This window comes from Python bivittatus, unplaced genomic scaffold (genome assembly GCF_059951505.1).
Source record: "Python bivittatus isolate LINGU-HERP-01145 unplaced genomic scaffold, Pbiv_v1 ctg000080_np1212, whole genome shotgun sequence".
Lineage (NCBI taxonomy): Eukaryota > Metazoa > Chordata > Lepidosauria > Squamata > Pythonidae > Python > Python bivittatus.
In genome coordinates this window covers 25,647,826-25,663,585 of record NW_028277035.1, presented here as the reverse complement: position 1 = coordinate 25,663,585, position 15,760 = coordinate 25,647,826, and the positions used below count along the sequence as shown (strand labels likewise).

General features: G+C 37.3%; 1 protein-coding gene across 1 annotated transcript in view; it reads left to right on the top strand.

The window, feature by feature from the left end:
* Positions 1 to 15,760, top strand: part of LOC112542749 (uncharacterized) — a 147,622-nt gene that overhangs the window by 38,073 nt on the left and 93,789 nt on the right. Inside the window, exons 11-14 of the mRNA XM_088134340.1 lie at positions 364 to 527; positions 3,505 to 3,617; positions 10,393 to 10,505; positions 14,548 to 14,760. Of these exons, the coding sequence (XP_087990466.1) occupies positions 364 to 527; positions 3,505 to 3,617; positions 10,393 to 10,505; positions 14,548 to 14,760 (603 nt within the window). The remainder of the gene's footprint in view (positions 1 to 363; positions 528 to 3,504; positions 3,618 to 10,392; positions 10,506 to 14,547; positions 14,761 to 15,760) is intronic.

Genomic DNA, 15,760 nt, shown 5'->3' with positions numbered 1-15,760 from the left:
TTGAAATTTTCTGTTGGAATGGTCCAGATGGGCCCTTTTTTTCCAAGCTCATAATTTTATAATTTTAAGAAAAGGAAGGAAGAGGAAAGTCTGAGTTAACTACAAGATTCTTTCTCTGTATATGGATTTGCTTTAAACCTTTCAACCAGCAAAAAGTAGCTGTCTCTAGATTTCATTTAGCTAATTCAGAAATTAAATGTGGGCCATTATAATTAAATATAATTTTAGTATATTTTCAAAAGTTAAAATCCTGATCATTAAAATTATAGGTCTTTCCAGATATAGGTATTGCTCTCACTTAATGTAGAAGTTAGTATAACCTCTTTTTATACACTTTTCAAATTCAGTCTGTATTATTTCCAGGCCTCATAAATCCAAAATGTCCCCTTAATGCTCCATGGTGGTTTTATGATGGACATTGCTATTATTTTGAAAAGGAAAAAAAAGGGAAGTATACATGGGCAGATAAACGATGTTCCTACTATAAGGATGCTATGCTTGTCAAGGTTGATAGTATGAAAGAAAAGGTACTGTGCTTAAGTAGAGGTAGGATTTTTTTTTAATTTCTTAAATTTCTCTATTGCGACAATCAAAAGACTCTCAGTCATAAACAACATAATTCAAAATCCTGAAACATCCATGGTAAAATAGTAATGCAGCCATGATAAAAAATAATAAAGGAAAATAAATCAACATTCATTTTAAAGTAACTGAAGCAGTATAACAAAATTTCATTCATATGTGTGTCATTAAATGGTTCTGTTTAATGCAGTTCTCACAGGTCATCATGATGAACTCATGATCAATTCACATCACCTTTTTTAGCCAGTGTGGCTCACATCTGTTTTAAATTAGGTGTGATTGTTTTATAATAGAATCAGAGGGTGATTTTGAGAGTCAGTTTTAGAGAGCCAGTGTGGTGTAGTGGTTAAGACACTGGACTAAAGCCTGGGAGACCATGAGTTCTAGTCCTACCTTGGGCACAAAGTCAGCTGGGTGACCTTGGGCCAGTTACTCTCTCTCAGCCCTAAGAAGGAGGAAATGGCAAACTACAGTTACTGTGAAAACCTGTCACAGAAACTGCAGGAACTTGTCCAGGCAGTTACTAGGAGTCAGCACTGACTGGAAGGCACCAAAAAAAAAAGGGGGAGGGGGCGCTGGTCTGAAATTAGATTGTACTCTTCTGAAGAAAATATTACAGAGTTTGGAAGTTCTTCTAGACTCAGTGTTTACCATAGAGAATTTTTTTTTTTAAAAATAATCTCAAGTGGACACACCAGTTGTAGGATTATACTGTATAGAGAAAGCTGATCTTATCTTAGTAACATCTTCTTCCATATATGGGAAGAAGATGTTACTAAGATAAGATCAGCTTTCTCTATACAGTATAATCCTACAACTGGTGTGTCCACTTGATATATATATATATCATATATTCATACATGGTAATGGTACTGTGCTGTAAGTTTGCATAGTTGGTGCAGAGTGCAGCAGCCATCATGCTTGTAGGATCCTTTTATAGTTACTCTTATAAAGAAATTTAGAGCTGACTTTGGGAAAGGTATGAAAAAACAGCTAAGGGGAAAAACAATTGTGCAGTCCAATGACTGAAGCAAGCATGAAAAAGAAACTCAACATATCCTTGTCTTGATTTTGTTTAGTATGAAATGGGACAGAAAAAAACCTGAACAGGCTTTCAAGATTCTGTTATTATACCCTACAGCAATAGAGTAGGATTCCTGGATCCCTATACGTAATGACCATAATTGGGACTGGAATTTAGGTTGCTAAGTGATGCGGTTGTTAAGCAAATCATCACATGACCGGATGTGATTTTACAACCTTTTTTGCAGCTTCATTAAGTGAATCACATAGTTCCCCATTGATTTTGCTTGCTGGAAGCTGGCTGGGAAGGTCACAAATGGCAATCACATGACTCTGGGAAGCTGCATATGACTGCGAGGGTGTTGCAATGGTCATAGTTTCGGGCACTGGTCCTAAGTCACTTTTTTAGCACCGTCATAACTTCAAACGGTCACTAAACAAATGGTTGTTAAGCAAGGAGTACCTGTAATGTCTGTTTCTCAATCTGGCCTACCTAAAAAGGGTGACAATTTTATACCAGCTACAGAACTATCTGTCTGTTCTGTGGCCTAAGTTACTCTTTGGAACTTTCCCATGATTTAGAACCAGTACCTGAACTCTGCATTCTGGTTCACCAGTAAAACTTTGATACTGATGAGGAGCAGGAGCAGGGTCTTTTCTGTGCTGACCCAGTCCCATCTTTATAGCCTATAATTACTTTATAAAATAAAAGTTAAAAGAAATCTTACTGTGAGAGATACACAAAATATTCTTAAGAAATTAACCTTAATTGTAATCTTAAGGGAACCTGTTCAAACCTTTTTAAAATTGTATAATAAAAGTAAATTCAATTTCTTATTCAAATGCTGAAACAAATAGTGACTGTGTTCCTCAGATTTCCACTTCCATCAAGTCACATTACATATAGAGAAATATAAAAGAATTTCCAAATTAAGAAAAGGTTTGATAATGGCAGCAGAACCAATGATTCAAAGAACTCAGTGATTATATCATGATTCTGAGGATTAAGAAAGAAAATAAAGGATACCAACAACAGTTAGGAAGTCCAATGATATATATTTGCACTTATATTATTTGTAAGGAGTTTTGAGGTATGGGCTATGTATCTAGTAAACTAAGGCTAAGCTTGACTTGCAGTAGAAAGTCATATTCACTGGGTCTCTGAAGATGTTCCAAACAGTTGAATGGTGAGTAAGGAATCCAATCCCTTTAGAAATAAAATTTTAAAAAATTTCAGGATAGCAGCTGCTAAAGTAGTATTTTATATTGAAACTGAAAAACGTTATTGTGGTCATGAACCAGCACACGTACTTTATATTTAATGCAATACTTCTGCCTTAGCAAGATTCTATAGAAAATGTATAAAACAATATTAAAACAAACTAGATAAAAACAGAGAACTTTTACAAGGCTGAATTCGTTAGTACCTTCAAACCTATTCATATAAGGGAGATGATAGCCTGTCAAGAGCATACTGAATCATATATCCATGGTAAATTCTGTGGTGGTGCTGCTGCTCTGAAATAGCCTTCCCTTGGAGGTTAGTCTTACCCTCTTCCTGCTGGCTTTTAAGAAGTTGCTAAAAACGAAACTATTTTGAAGGGTATTTTCTTGATTTAATGCATTGCACCATTTTTGTTTTAATTGTCATTTATATCACTATTTTACCATGGATATTTTAATTGTTGTGCGCTGCATATCTTGTAAGCCACCGAGAGTCATTTGATGTGGCAGGTTATAAGTTCAATGAATAAATCAAACGTAATTTTTTGTCTTATATGGGCTGAATTTCAGTTTTTGGTCCTAACCTATTCCATCACCAATTTTAGATATCTCATAAAGACCTCAAGTAAGATACTGTTTAAAAAATTTTGTTTTTTATTTGTTTGCTTTTTTAAGGAGTGGCTTGGTGCTATGTTGGAAAGGGAGAGCTGGATTGGTTTGCAACAGCAAGGAACTACATGGACATGGAGTAGTGGTCGTGGAAATGTTGTTCTAGCAAAATATGCCTGGTGAGCAGTCAATTTCAGCTGTTTTATTTCACTCTCTTTCTCTCTCACACACACAAACAGTTAAAAAGAAGGGAATGAGCTTTCTCTGTGTATAAACTGAAAAAAATATTTACAACATAAAGACAGAATAGCCATAATATAAAAAAACATATCAGGTCTTTAAAAATATATTTACTTTGTTCAAACCTTCTGTATATTTTGTCTTGTAACTCCACTATAGATTTTTGTTCTAACTGTAATTGTTGCTATTACTTGAAAGGCAACGAATTTGAGAAATTGAAAGTAACATAGTTGCAGCAATTTAAAAAAGAAAGGAAGAAAAAAAACTCACTGGAGCATTACAACAGAAACAGATTGTATGATATATCTCACTGAACCATTATTTGTTTAAGTCATGTATTTTTGAATAAGCCAGAACCAAGTCAGGCTCAGTGTGATGGAACACAACAGCCAGGTAGTGTCTGCCATCTTGTCACATAACTACCCAGATATGCATTTTGTTCTTTTGTTCTGATAAGCATAATCTGAGAGAATAACAGGTATAGGGAAGTAAAATATGGGCTGATGTACTGGCAGGAAGAGAAGAGTTAGTTAAAATTTAGAGGGAGAGAAGAGATGGCTAATGAACTATGTTGGACAAGAGCATTGTAGCTGTTGAAGGTTTAACTCTTCCAGAATGGATCGAAGACCATTGAAATATTCCAGGGTGGCCTAGGAGAAGACTGCTGAAATGTTCCAGAGTGACCTGAATACAAGGAAGAAAAGGAGAGATGCAGTGAGGGACATGTCTGCTTTGCCCTGTTGTCCTGGGGAAAGGTTGAAGAACTAAAAAGATTCAAGTCCTGCCTTGCTGTGAAATTGCCAGCCAGGTGCAACTAATATCCTTATCTTTGAGAACGGAGGGAGTTGTAGAAATAGCTAAACACATAATTGGGTAGACTTTACCAGAAGCAGAAACTTAACTTTGCCGGTAGATAAATTGTTAACTTTGAAATGAACAAAGTTCATGAACAGGCATACATAAATCACCTGCTTAACTCTTACTGCAAAGCTGCAGTGAGGTGGGAGAGTGGGGGAAGAAATCAGTGGAGATATTTATTTAACTGCCTTAATTGAATGCTGCATAACTAGTCTTACCTGCTTGAAAACAAAGCTAGAAAACCCTGTTACAAATAAAAGGAAAACAAAATCACAGTTGGGTTTTTGTGTGCTGAATGTCTGAATCATTCCTGAGAATCTAAAACCCTCGTAATGCTCAAGTCTTGCAGCTGAGTGAAGTAATTATTGCTTATTTTACCAATTCTTGGTTTGTTTCTTTTTAGCTAGTTCTGCTTTTCACATCTGTTGATCAGTAGGTATGGCATAAAACAAACCAGGAACGAATGTGTTAGCATGTTAGCATGTCTGAGCACTGTTATCTGGGAGGAGTTTCAGCCAGTTGATCCTGAGGAACTGGACAGGGTCCTGGCTGTGAGCTGGGCCACCTGTGCCCTGGACCCATGCCCCTCTTGGTTAATTAAGTCCTCCTGGGAGGTGGCATGTGGCTAGGGCCAAGCGGTGGTTAATACCTATGGGAAGGGAAGGTACTGCCTGCCTTGAAGGAGGCTGTGAGGGTCTGGATGGGGAGAAACTGACTTTGACTCAACCCTGGCAAGACAGAGTGACTTTGGGTTTTTGGCCCCCCGGGGTCTGGTGATTTGTCATCTTTGACTCTAGATTGCACTTCCCTGGATTGAGCTGGTACACAATTTAGGGGTCTCCCTGGACTCACAGCTCCTGCTCAAGGAGCAGGTGGCAGCCATAGTTAGGGGGGACTTTGCACAGATTCATCTTCTGTGCCAATTGGACCCTTTCCTGGACCGGGAAGCCTTGTTCATGGTCACTCATGCCTTAGTTGCTTCCCGTTTTGATTACTGCAATGCACATTACATAAGGCTGCTCTTGAAGACCACTCGGAAGCTACAACATGTCCAGAACACAGCGGTGTGTGCAGTATTCGGTGTTCCTAAGTTCGCCCATATTATGCCTCTGTTGTGTCCATCCTACCAGTTTGGATAGGGTAGGCACGCTCCAGGTCCCTTCCCTGAAATCTTGCCATCTAGGGGAACCTCAGAAGTGTGCCTTTTCTGTGGCTGCCCCTACTTATGGAACATCATCTCCCTGGTGTTTCAGCAGGCCCCCACCCTTTTAGCCTTTCGGAAGGCCATCAAGACCTGGCTTTTCACCAGGTCCATCTGCCTACTGCAGAATCTTTGCCAGTATAAAGAGGAGTGTTTCTTTAGTTATGTTTGTTGGTCAAACTATTTAAACTGATAGCTCCTCTTCTGTCTGTTTTCAAGGGAAACTGTGTTCCTGATATCTAGTGCTAGCAGACTAAATGGCTTACAAATGGACTTTCTTTTTCTAGTTACCCACTGAGATACAGTGGTTTCATGACGCAGAGGTTCCTTCCTACCAAAAGCTATCTATGCTTATCCTTGATAGAACATTATATTACTCATTTTCTTCCCTGATCTTCGACACTGAGAGAGTAATCATAGGCATAAAGCTACCATGTTAAAAAAGGACCATTCTTGTTTATTCTTGTCTTTCTAAGATCTGCATAAAGGGTCCAGGCTGTTGTCTTACTGTTTCAGTCAGATTCTGACCACTCACAATTCAAGCTAGGGTGTACATTCCACATTTGATGTCTTTCTATGAGAGTAAATGCTGCCTCTATGACTGTTCTTCATAGCAATCCTTTGGTGGAATTTACTGGGCCAAGCAATCAACATTTATCCATCTAAGCTTTCTGTCTCAGAGATATATTGCATTTGGAGGAGCTGATATCTCTTTGGTCACTTTATGTGCACCTTTCTAACACTTTCTGCTCAAGCTGAACCCTACCATTTCCAGTCTTTCCTGAGATAGATGACCTACTTGGTTTATTCCAGTCACAGATATAGATTTATACCAGTAACCATCTGATAGATCCAGATGATTTCCTGATGGCACTTGGAGAATTTCCCCTTGACCTGGGAAATAGTTCTGCTGCATTCTTGTCACCCTCTGGAATTTGAGGGTTGGGATGAAATTGCTCCTGATCAGCCTGTTCTCAGTCAATGATATCAGAGTACTCCTTGATTTGCAAGGAATTCCAGGAAATGAAGCAAATGAAAAAGTTGCCTAGAAAAAGGAAACGCATGAATATCTTAGATCATGCCTATGTTTGGTCACCATTGTGGTGATAAGAGCAATGAAGTGAGCATCCTTTGGGTTTATTGCATTGGCCAAATCACATCCAGGGACCCTGATCAGGATAATCTTCCTATTGGATAGCAATAGATTAGTGCTCCAGCAGGCCACTGAAGATGTTTGCCAAATTCTTGGTGATAAAATAGCTCATATCCACTGAAACACAAACTGAATAGAATCTAATATGCAGAGGTAACATCTTACAATGTTATCTTAGATTTGTTGACCTTGCAGCAACTATTGAAGTAGTTATGATTCTTTGTAGTATGAGCTTTGCCATCTGTGAGCTGGATCCATGTCTCTTTTAGGCAGCTGGGGGTATGTAAGTGACAGGGTTTGAGAGGCAAAAGTGCTTTTTCTGAATAAAGCCAAGGTGTTTCCAGTCTTGAAGAAGCATTAGTTTGCCCTCAGTTGAAGAAGATATCTCTTCATACATCCATGCTATGTACAGTATGTTTCCAGCCTTCCCTTTCTGGGGAATGTTACTGAGAAGGTAGTAGGGCTTCAGTTAAGAGATTTCTGGAGGAAGCAGATTATTTGGATTCCTTTCAGTCAGAATTCAGACCCAGGCATTGGACCAAAATTGTAGTGCTTGCTCTCATAGTTAATCTTTATTGGGATCTAGAATGTGGGAATATACCTGTCTTGGTTCTCTTAGAACTCTTAGTAGCTTTTTATACCATTGGCCATTGTCTTACTAGATCACCTGCAGGGTTTGGGAGTTGTGAATCCTATTTTCAGTGGTTCCACTCTAACCACATGGGTGGTTCCCATTAGTTGTGATTTGGGGATGAACAGTTGAATCTGGGAGTATTTCAACAGGGTTGCTGGGAGAGAATCTACTAGCAAATGCACATCTCATGACCAGACAACAGGGGATAAAGATTTTCCTTTTATATCCTGAAATTTTGGGCTTGTCACTGGATACTGTTGTGAAGAAATCCTATGAACCAGAAATGGCTCTTAACTCTTTTAAACAAAGGTTGGACACTCAGGTTACCTATGAAGTATCACAACAGTCCTCTCAGACATGATTTATTATTTTGAAGGGTTGCTGGGTATATTGGTTTCATAGACACTTCCTGGCAGGGTATCCCCTCCTCCCCCTCTTCCCCTTTTATAAATCAAAGTAGTAGTTCTAATTAAAACATCTAACTTTTTTATTTAAGCAAGAGATTTTAGATTCTGAAGGATACTACATAATATTGGTAGTTAAAAATGGAGATTGCCAGATGGTGTGGATAAATTTTCTCTGGACCAGCCAAAGATAAACCTAGTATTTCACTTAACTGTTTTGCAAATATGTTGAGGTTAAAGGTTAACCAGATAATTATTGCTGGAGACTTTAATTAAATTCTGGATCCATTATTAGATTGGAATACATTTCAAGGAAAAGTGAAACCCAGTAGATAGAATATTTTCCATATATACATCTGGGAATTTATTTCAGTGGACACATGGATACAGTGTAATTCAAATATGCAAGAATATACTTTTTGATCTACTGTACATGACACATGTTCAGGACTGACTACTTTTTAATATCTCAGCTGATAGTTAGCTTAGTTTGAGAAGTATAACGTTGGTTGGTTCAGTTTTTCTGATCATGTACCAGTAGTATTATGGAGTCTAATGGAGTGGGAGGCTATAACAAATTTAATAAATTAAACTAAACTATTGTCTTTGGTTTGGAGAAGAGAGATCCCAACTAATGGAAGGTATTATTTTAACATGTTCGTTAAACAACAACAACAAAGTTGCAGATATGTTATTTTCAAATAAACAAAGTCAGCTACTTGCGGGATTGTCTAAATTATATTGAAAATATTTATTTGTTGTTAAACAATAGCTTATGCATCCTAGTAAAAAAATGCATGAATTACAATATACATAATTAGGAAAGGAGGTGAAAGAAGGATTAAATATTAATGCTGGGAACCATTCTCTGGATACACATCATGTTTTAAAATCAAACAAACAAACAACTAAATCAATTTAGAGTTCTCTCTCAAGACACAAATGACCAGGCTCAAATTACCATATTTTAGACACATTATTCAAAGACCCAGCTCTCTTGAGGAATCCATAATGGTGGGAAAGGTGAAAGGAAAAAGAATGACCAACAGCAAAGTGGATGGACTCAATTATAATAACAATGGGTGCATGGTTGAGAGAATTCAAGGCACCAAACTGGGGACAGATCACTCAAGAGAAGGTCTATTTATGTGGTTGCTAAGAGTCCACTTGATGAAAGCATCACCTTCACAGCAAGTTACAATAGCCGATAGCAGAGTCCATCTAGTCCCACAGGATTATTAAGGGAAAATTTGAAGGAAGTGCTATATATGTGGAACTTCTGTATGCTACCCAGAGTTATATAGTTTGAGTTGGGCAGCCATAAAATAAAATAAAAATAACACTTTCAGGCAAAAAATTGGGATATAAACAAACAAATAATGGACAGAAATTACCATCTGTTAAAAAAAAAGTAGTATGAAAAATGCCAGGATATAAAGGCAGAAATAGAGTGAAGTTAAGAAGATGAAATGTCCTTCATCTGCCACACAAATAACTCAGCCGTTTCTGTAATGGAGAAAAATCTAAAGGATAGCTTAAGCTCAGATGTTGTAACTTGGTGAAAGAACCATAGCAATGTTGTCCTTTTGGTTCCAAATGGCTGTAGCAAAATGAAAGCACATACTGTACCTCAGGCTATTTCCCATGCTTTTTTGTATGGAAGTCTTGTGGCTACTCTAACTTAACTCTTCAGCAAATGAGATGCAATATATATAGTAGTACAATGTGGCTACCTATGAAAGTCTTCATATCTATATCTTGACTTCTTCATTGTTCATTATATAATTGCACTAGTGGTTTAGGCATTTTTTCACTTGTATTTGAGACTTTGTTGGAGTGGGTGCACACTGGGATTGCTATAAGATTTATTTATTTATTCAATTATTTTGCTCACTGCAGTCAAGAGATTCTTGGTAGGTTATAATATGTGAATATAAACAATAAGCATTTCCCAAAATTAAATCACAGATAAAAACATAAACTAAACAATAACCACAGATAAAAACATAAACTAATGAATAACCATTAAAAATATATGGTGACGTCTATAAAACAAAAGACCTCTTAAATATTTCTGTCTTTATTTATACCTCTTAAGTATTTTCTGTTTTAATAAAGCTTCTTTCTGTTTACTCATTTGTTTGCTGATGCTTAAAAGTGCTTTTGTATCTTTAGTACAGCGTAAAAAGGAGTCTTGCTTGTCTTTTCTAGGTTGGCTTTCTGCTCTCAGGCAGCAGTTTTGTATTTTTTATTTGCTGCTTGTTTTAAATTAGAAATATATAGCATTCTTAAGGTGCATCATGGCTTTTTCCTTCTCAGAAGATCCTGTTTGGCTCTACATTATCAGGAAAGGAGAAATTAGCTTTAATTCATAATGAAGCCATGCAGTTCCTTTCTAATTTTATAAGTCAGGGCTCTCAAAAAGTTGTATTAACTATGGTTTTCATTATACCACCTTAACTAGGCTTTGGAATTTCCCTGTAACAACAGGCAGATGTGCTCAAATGATGAAAGGAGGAAGTCTTCAATCATTGCAATGTTCTGAACAGCACTTCTACATATGTGAAATAGAAATAGGTATGTAGCAGCACAACAGAACCTATAAGGTGAAAGGATGGAAATTTTAAACCTCCTCTCTCAGAATCCTCTGGTTCTATACTCCCTGGCTCCATCTTCTGCCCCTTGGAGTAGTGGCTGGTAGTTCTCACTGCTACCCCAATTTTCTAAGAGGCACCTCACCTGGCTTTCTCCTCCTAACTCTGGTTCATGAGAGAGGGCTCCCACAACCTGTCTGGAGGTTGAGTCATGGCAACTGGACTTTTCTTTTTGGTAGAGACGTTTCGCTACTTGTCCAGTCAGACTGAAGAAGCTGCTTGGACAAGTAGCGAAATGTCTCTACCAAAAAGAAAAGTCCAGTTGCCATGACTCAACCTCCAGACAATTCCACCTGGATGAGTGAGAATCTTCCTAAACATACTCCCACAACCTGTGTTACTTTCTAGAAGTTACGAAGTAAAGATGAAAAAAATTGTGCCACTTCCTGGCCATATAGCATTGATATGTGCAATTAGAAGTGTCATTCTTTCACCCCTTAGCAATAGACCAGTCTTAAAAGAGATAAACAAAATTAGAACATGAATAGAAAAGGAAATAGAAGAGGAGAGAAAGGGCAAAAACCTAATTTAATTTTACATAAGCAAAATGCAAATACCCATGGTTAAGGGAAAAGATAACTTCCAGAGCTAAAAGACAAATGGAAAATGTGAAATGTAAAACAATATAGTGCTTCGCTAGGCCACAAGATAGTGTCTGCAGTCATTAGGACTAAGATTCAAATTATGTTACAAAGATACGAATTCGTTTAAAAACAATGTTATGTCTTCCTCTCTAGCCTGGAAAATAGAAGGCTGGGATTCCACACAATTTATGTTCTTGTACAGAGAAAAATATCAGTCTAAAGCAATATGAAAAAATGACTGGGCCAGTCACCCTCTTGGTTCGATCTACTTCTTAGTATTGTGAAGGAAAATTGGAGCAGGGGAGGAAATATGGGATATAAATTTATCGAATAATAAGCTTTTTACCTATTTAGATGGAAATAACAGTGGTTCTTCACTGTTTCACATTCCTGCCCTGTTTTCCTGGGGATACCAGCAGTTTATCATAGCTGTTAGGGAGAAGGTTGTTGCAGCTCAGGCATAGTATCTTGCTCCATTTACCCTGGAGTTCTCCTTGCTAGTTTAAGAATTAAGTCTCCTGGAGAGGGAGTGATTGGGTCAAATCTGTCTTTTGCTTTGATGCAGAAACACATGACTTAAGAAATAATCAGTATGGGTATGTCTAAGCCTGTCTGGCACAAAAGGCTGGGCGTGGGCTACATTCATAGCAAGGTACTATTCAGTTTACTATTCATATGGAGCATTTGATGAAAGATCATGAAATATGAGCATTGTTTTATTTGTCCTATTAAATCATCATAAGTCTCCTATTCCTTTTTTATGGTTGCAAGTCTAAATCTATTTATACTTTTTAGACAGCTACTAATCTCTGATTTCGTATTGTAGCATTATCATTTGGTCCAGTGAAGCACTTATTGGGGGAACAGTTGCCACTGTACTAGATTAAACCATTTAGTGTTTGAATCATTAACGTGATTGACATTTTACAATGCATAAGCTGTCTTGTCCTTGTTGCCTTCTTTGCTGCTCTTTCTCCTGTTTTGTCCCTAAATCTGTTGAAGAAAGCATCCAAATTCTCTGCAGCATATTTGAAGAGATTACAGGTACACGAAGAGGTACAAGGGAGATTGTTCTTGTAGCAGATATCTTTCCCTGAAGAGATAGACATATTTGGAAATGACACTGTAACTCTCTGGATTTTAATAGTTCCACTACAGGTTTTGGAGCTTCATTTTATTTAATGTAAAACAAAACTAATGCAGCAATCTCAAATAGATGTAATTATTGGGAGAGAAATGAAAATTCAGTCACCAAAAGGATGTGAGTCCAACTAGCAAAAGGGGTATATAAATGTAATAAAGCAACAAGGAGACTTTATGAAAGGATTGTTGTTAGTTTTGTGTACCTGCTGAAAAGAACACCTCAATTTCTCTGAATCAGAACATTACTTAAGTAAATGGAAAATACTTAGAATCAATATTAAGCATCATAATCACTGATTTAATAGGCATCTGAAAGATGGTATGTTTTTCCTGTTTTCATCAGAATCTGTGGTCTCTCAGTTTAACTAGCAGCTAAAAATTTTTAAAAAGTCTTGTGGCATTTCAAAGACTAATATACGGTACTGTGCAAAAGTTTTAGGCAGGTGTGAAAAAACGCTGTAAAGAGTGCTTTCAAAAATATATATTATAATTGTTTAAATCAATTTACAAAATGCAATGTGAGCAAACAGAAGAAAAACCCAAATCAATATTTGGTGTGACCACCCTTTGCCTTCAAAACAGCATCAATTCTTCTAGGTATACTTGCACACAGTTTTTGAAGGAACTCGGCAGGAAGGTTGTTCCAAACATCTTGGAGAACTAACCACAGATCTCCTATGGATGTAGGCTGCCTCAAATCCTTCTGTCTCTTCATGTAATCCCAGGCAGACTCGATGATGTTGAGATCAGGGCTATGAGGGGGCCAAACCATCACTTCCAGGACTCCTTGTTCTTCTTTATGCTCAAGATAGTTCTTAATGACATTGGCTGTATATTTGGGGTCATTGTCCTGCTGCAGAATACAGTTGGGGCCAATCACACACCTCCCTGATGGAATGGCATGATGGATAGGTATCTGCCTGTATTTCTCAGCATTGAGGACACCATTGATCCTGACCAAATCTCCAACTCCATTTGCAGAAATGCAGCCCCAAACTTGCAAGGAACCTCCACCATGCTTCACTGTTGCCTGCAGACACTCATTATTGTACCACTCTCCAGCTCTTCGGCAAACAGTCTCCCGCTACAGCCAGATATTTCAAATTTTGACTCATCAGTCCAGAGCACCTGCTGCCATTTTTCTGCACCCCAGTTCCTATGTTTCTGTGCATAATTGAGTCACTTAGCCTTGTTTCAGCATCACAGGTATAGCTTTTTGGCTGCAATTCTTCCATAAAGACCACTTCTGGCCAGACTTCTCCAGACAGTAGATGGGTGTACCTGGGTCCCACTGGTTTCTGCCAGTTCTGTGCTGATGGCATTGCTGGACATCTTCCAATGTCAAAGGGAAGTAAGCATGATGTGTCTTCCATCTGCTGCATTAAGTTTCCTTGGCCGACCACTGCATCTGTGGTCCTCAACGTTGCCCGTTTCTTTGTGCTTCTTCAGAAGAGCTTGAACAGCACATCTTGAAACCCCCATCTGCTTTGAATTTTTTGCCTGAGAGAGACCTTGCTGATGCAATATAAATACCTTGTGTCTTATTGCTATGATCAGTCTTGCCATGGTGTATGACCTGTGACATGAAACTGTCTTCCACAACCTCACCTTAGTAGCAGGGTTTGGCTGTTCCTCACCCAGTTTTAAGCCTCCTACACAGTTGTTTCTTTTTCAGTTAATGACTGTGTTTCAACCTCTATATGAAATTGATAATCATTAGCACCTGCTTGGTATAATTGGTTAATCATACACCTGACTTTAATCCTACAAGATCCCTGACTTTGTGCAAGTGTACAAAGTGTGCAAGTGTAAAAATTGTTGCTGGTTTGAAGCCAAAGGGTGGTCACACCAAATATTGATTTGATTTAAATTTCTCTTCTGTTCGCTCACTTTGCATTTTGTAAATTGATAAACATAAACAATTACAATATATATTTTTGAAAGCATTCTTACTTTACAGCATTTTTTCACACCTGCCTAAAACTTTTGCACAGTACTGTATATATCTTTCATGGATGATCTGAACTTGATCATTAATAAATATGTTAAGCATTCAAGATGCTTCAGAATATTTTATTGTTTTTTTGCTAGAAAAAGTTATCATGGTTATTCCTCTGGGAAATGTGGATAAATTAGTAAATGACTAGATTTAGTTTCCTTTATCTTTTGTCTGTAATTCATGTAGTATTTCAATCCCACAATCTTGTTAACATTTTTCCCTTCTGTTTTTTAAAAAAGGTAGTCTTACGAATTTTTTTATTGAGTATCCTGGGAAAATAATGCTGACTCCTTATGGTCTCGCTATGTACAAAGATCTTGAAGAAGCAAGATACCATTGTGTAATGAACATTAAATGTATTGGAATAAGTAGCTGGTCACGTGAACATTTTTCTGTCATAGGAATAGAAATGGTATCGGGTTCAGCTGATCATGTATTACACTTAAAAACAAGTAAGGATCCATTCTATTTTTACAGAAATTTTGGGCAACAACATTGCTTTTAATAGACTAATCTGCGAACGGGAGTAAAGAAGCCAACTTCTGAAACTTAAAATATTAACATACAATAAGCATCAAAATTAAAGTTAAATATCTTACAAAATGTACAGTAGGATCACAAATAAAATGATTAAAAATGGGCCAGATTCAGTTTTTATATGCGATGATGATATCTGACTATGCAGGGGATGGAAAATTCAAAATTATTTAATTGCAGATGAGGCAACAACACTTAGATATTACATTTAATAAGTAAATTCCTTTCCAATATCTAAGCTCATCTATTAACTCTAAACAAAATAAGGGAGCTCATGAAGACTAATTGCTTATACAGAAGATATATGTTCTATCATACATAGGTAAAATGTTTGCCTGACTGGTCATTGCAATTCATTGTAAGAATTCATTGTGATTCATTCCACTTTCATGTGTAAATTTCAGCATAAAAAGCATGTGTCAAATCATTGGCCATTGGACACATAGATATTAGGAGAGGTTGCTATCATGCTAAATTACTAAATAAATGAAATTACTGGCCAAATGCATTCCAAATTACTATAATATCTTCTATTTAAAAACTTAGGAGGATTTGTGGTTTGTCAAGCTTTTTTTTAACAACCACATATATGCATGGAGATGGGATGAATCATGAGTACATTCTGCATGCCAATCTATGATTCTGATATTTGTATAAACATTTAGTATGCATATGAATGCAGGTAAGAAGATGAGTAGCTTTTCTAGCCACGCCAGTAAAAGCCTACCAAAATAAGGTTGTGGAAATCAGCGGCAATACTGCCTCCTGTCCTACTGAAGGAGATAGTGAATTAAAGTAAAGGAAACTTACAGAAAGCAAGTGACAAGTGTAGCTGAAAGACTGAGGAGTGTCCAAAGAAAGAACCAAAGGATGTGATAGGTGGGGGAGGCAATGGATTTTGTATATCAACCCTAT